We start from the raw sequence: 4156 nt of genomic DNA on the forward strand, positions 1-4156 counted from the left end.
TGTTTCTGTTCACACCAGAAGTGCTAGAAGTCAGTTTTACAGTACAAAGCCACATGAGAACCTGAGTGAGGAGTCTACAAGGCAAACTGTGACAAAGATAAGAGTTTACATGACAATATGGGTATGTCTACACTACAAAGTTAATTTGAACTAACAGTTAGTTAATTCGAACTAACTAACTAATTCGAACAGACGTTAGTTCGAATTAACTTTGATAGGCGCTACACATGCAAACCGCTAGTTCGAACTTAATTCGAACTAGCGGAGCACTTAATTCGAACTAGGTAAACCTCATTCCACGAGGACTAACGCCTAGTTCGAATTAACTAGTTCGAATTAAGTTAGTTCAAATTAGTGCTGTAGTGTAGACATACCCTATGTGACAGACTAGGAGTCTCCATGAAGTTGAGCTAGGAGGCATTGTAAGGGTCTTGATTAGAGTTAATTTGATTTCTCTCTGTTACAGGGAGAGAGGCCTGGAAAACTTTTAACCCTTACAGCAGTTTTCTTTTAGAGAGTTTTGATTTCCTGCACAGTCCCCCCTTAGACACAATTGGAGTTATTTGATTTTTTTCCCACAATATACATTAGAAATAGCCGGCGTCTTATTCCGGTTTCCTGTTGTGACGGCGCGTTGGGGGTCCCCCGTCTCCTGCACCCCGAAATGGCACAAACAGACTCCACCAGCCAGTGGAATTGAGGGTGGTTTATTGCTTCTCCACGATACAGCACAGCACAGATGCAATCTGGTTACAGGAACTGGGGGCTAAGAGGCCTCAGTGTCCCCTTGAGATGGGGGGATCTCAGCCCCCTCCCCAGTTCCTTCTTCCCTGCTTTCCCGACAGGAACTAACTCCCCTCTCCAAGTCCTGCTCCCAGCCAGGGCAGCATTCCACCTCCCTTTGTTTCTCCCCATGGGGGCTTGGCTGGTTCAACCAGTATGGAGTCACCTTTGCATAATGAGATTTTCCCTGCTGGGTCTTGCTCCAGACAGCAGAGGTCACCACAGCCCAGCAAGTACCCCCACTACGTCACACCTGTCAACCTTGCTGTGCGAGGAATAAGGCAGATGCTGCAATGGCTCTCCGTTCTGATATTTGGTGCTGTGTGCACAATGCCAAATTTTGAAATAGGCTACCTCGAAATAAGCTACACAATGTGCATAGATCCAGGTGCATAGCTTCTGTCGAGCTACGGGCGACTGTGCAGACATACCTGGAGAGAGAACATCTCCCAACCAGTGATACCTGTAGACAGATATCATTGTCCTGGCCCTGGAGGTTGGACAGCCTTCTCTCTAGCTGGAGCCTCAGAGCCAGCACATCTATTTGTGGTTTACTGGCTGGAGCACCCTGGGTCTCCTGGAGCACACTGGCTGGAGTCTTCTGGGCTCGCTGCTTCCCTGGTGCTTGGGAGAGTCACTGTGTGGCTTTGCGGCTGAGATCCTAGCTGTAATGGGGGGCAATAGAGTCCCCTCCCCACAGGCTTGCCTTGTCCATTTGGGTGGTGCTTATCGGTGCAAGGACTGTCCCACACCAGGTATTTGTACAGCCCCAAGCACAGTGGTTCTTTGCCTCCTCATTTGGTTAGAACAGGGCCGCGAGCTAACTTTGCCAATCTCCGCAAGGCTCCGCAGAGAGTCCCAGGGCTACCGGACCTTTGTTTTATTGTTCATTGCCATGGTACGAATACAAACAAGACCAAGGTTGCGTGGCAGCTGTCAAAATGAGCGAGCCATGAGCACCTTCTGGAGTTCAGGAAGAGGAGCATCTGGGTGAGGCAGCCACGGGACCTGACCTCACTGGAGCCCAGCCAGAAGATGCTCTGCCTGTTGGGCACGGGGGACGTGAAGAGGACTAGGTCAGAGATGGCCAGGAAAAGGTACATGGGTTCATGCAAGCTGTGGACCACATATAAAAACCTTGGACACCGGAGTGCGGATCTGCTTGGTTCTCATGCCGTACACGATGGGGTTGAGCATGGGCGGCAGGAGCAGGTAGAGGTTGGCCAGCAGGATGTGGACAGCTTGGGGGACGCTCTGGCCGAAGCAGTGCGCCAGGAAAGAGAAGAGCCCAGGGACGTAGAACAGGAGGATGACGCAGACGTGGGAAGTGCAGGTGCTGAGGGCCTTGATCCGGGCCTGGCCTGAGGGGAGGCGGAAAACAGCCCGGAGGATCATGACGTAGGAGAGCGCGATGCACACGACATCCAGGCCCCCCACAAGCAGGGCCACCATCAGGCCGTACGCCGCATTGAGCGTGGTGTCTGCGCAGGCCAGCTTCACCACAGCCATGTGCTCGCAGTAGGAGTGGGGGATGAGGCGGGCCTGGCAGAAGGGAAGCCTCCTGAGGAGCAAGGGGAAGGGGGCTACAAGAATGAGGCTTCTGACCGAGACCAGCAGCACCATCTTGGCCACCGTTGTGATTTTCAAGATGGCCGTGTAGCGGAGGGGGTGGCAGATGGCCACGTAGCGGTCCAACGCCATGGCTGCAAGGGTGCCTGACTCCATCAACAAGAAGCTGTGGAAAAAGAACATCTGGGCGAGGCAGGCGTGGAACCCGATCTCCCCGGAGCCCAGCCAGAAGATGCCCAGCATGTTGGGCACGGTGGACGTGCAGAGGACCAGGTCGGTGACGGCCAGCATGGCCAGGAAGAGGTACATGGGCTCATGCAGGCTGGGGTCTGCCCTTATCACAAAGAGGACCACGCAGTTCCCCAGGAGGGCCACGATGTACATGCAGCACAGCGGGATGGCGACCCAGTGCTGCGTGGCCTCCAGGCCCGGGATGCCGACCAGCAGGAACGAGGCGGGCCGCAGGCTGCCGTTGACGGGTGACATGATGAGCTGTGGGACACATCCAGCTCGGGAAGAACAGCTCCGGAGGCCTGCGAACGATTAGCAGAGTGTGTGAGATCCTTGTACGTGCAGAGAATAGCTAGTGCTCTGGGGGGGGGGGGAGGGGGGTCTGTGGACCAGGGTCACGCTACAGCTCCTGTCTGTGATGGTTCTTGGCAGCGTTCCCTTTCCCCGTGGAATACAGGATGGTGTAAGGATAAATTAAGACCCAGTGGCCTTTTAGGAGACATTCAAATGCTGCCCAGCTGAGTAGCCAATCACCCACTGCGCCGGCCTGTTTCTACTGGTGGTGCACCTCTGCACGTGACTTGGCACACGTGACACATTTTATTCCGCACATGGATGGAAAAAGGTAGAGGGAACATTTACAACAAGCCCAGAAAGCAGTCTGTCAGTGCCAATACTGGGGGTGGGGGGGCACGTTTACACTAGCCACCCTAGTTCGAACGAGGGTGGCTAATGTAGGCATTCGAACTTGCAAATGAAACCTGGAATTTAAGTATCCCAGGCTTTATTTGGATATTCCCGGGCGCTGCCATTTTTAAATGCCCCGTAGTTCGAACTTCTTGCCCGCGGCTACACGCGGCACGGGCTAGGTAGTTCGAATTAAAGCTCCTAATTCGAACTTCCGTTACTCCTCCTGCAAGGAGCATTCAAATTAGGAGCTTTAATTCGAACTACCTAGCCCGTGCCGCGTGTAGCCGCGGGTAGGGAGTTCGAACTACGGGGCATTTAAAAATGGCGGCGCCTGGGAACATGCAAATAAAGCTTGAGATATTTAAATCCCGGGCTTCATTTGCAACTTCAAATGCCTACATTAGCCACCCTAGATCAAACTAGGGAGCTAGTGTAGACATACCCTGACTGCTGAAAAGACACTGCTCCAGAAGGTTGTGACCTGCGAAACGTTATGAGCTGGGCGCAGACCCCTCCCGTGCTGAGCTTTGGGAATGGACGCCCTGCCAGACGTGTGTTCGGAGCAGTGAGTGTGTCAGGGCGGAGAAGTCTCTTTGCCTGGGGACCTCAGCCCCTCGGTCTCACCTCGGTCTCACCAGAGAGAGGGAGCCACTAGATCAGCTGGTTTAATCTGCGTGGCAGGACGGAGAACCCGTCTGGTTCCCCCCAGAAGCTAGAGCAGAGCTTTGTGAAGGATCTGGGCAGAGCGAATCCCTCAATTGTGTCAGTGGCGTGTCTGACCCTCCCTCTCCTGGTGGTGGATGGGCAGCGCCCTGTGGCCGTGCCCGAGTCAGGCTCCGAGGGGCAGGAGGGGCTGTTGGGATTGGGATCGTCCGGGGGCGCC

The 4156-nt window shown here is 54.2% G+C and overlaps 1 protein-coding gene across 1 annotated transcript; it reads right to left on the reverse strand.

The window, feature by feature from the left end:
• Nucleotides 1-1860: 1860 nt before the first annotated feature.
• On the reverse strand, nt 1861-2838 carry LOC102454324 (olfactory receptor 52R1-like). Its single transcript, XM_006130983.3, is given in 1 exon segment — nt 1861-2838. A coding segment is annotated over 1 exon segment (978 nt).
• Between the last annotated feature and the right edge of the window lie 1318 nt (nt 2839-4156).

Source organism: Pelodiscus sinensis, chromosome 1, assembly GCF_049634645.1.
Source record: "Pelodiscus sinensis isolate JC-2024 chromosome 1, ASM4963464v1, whole genome shotgun sequence".
Lineage (NCBI taxonomy): Eukaryota > Metazoa > Chordata > Testudines > Trionychidae > Pelodiscus > Pelodiscus sinensis.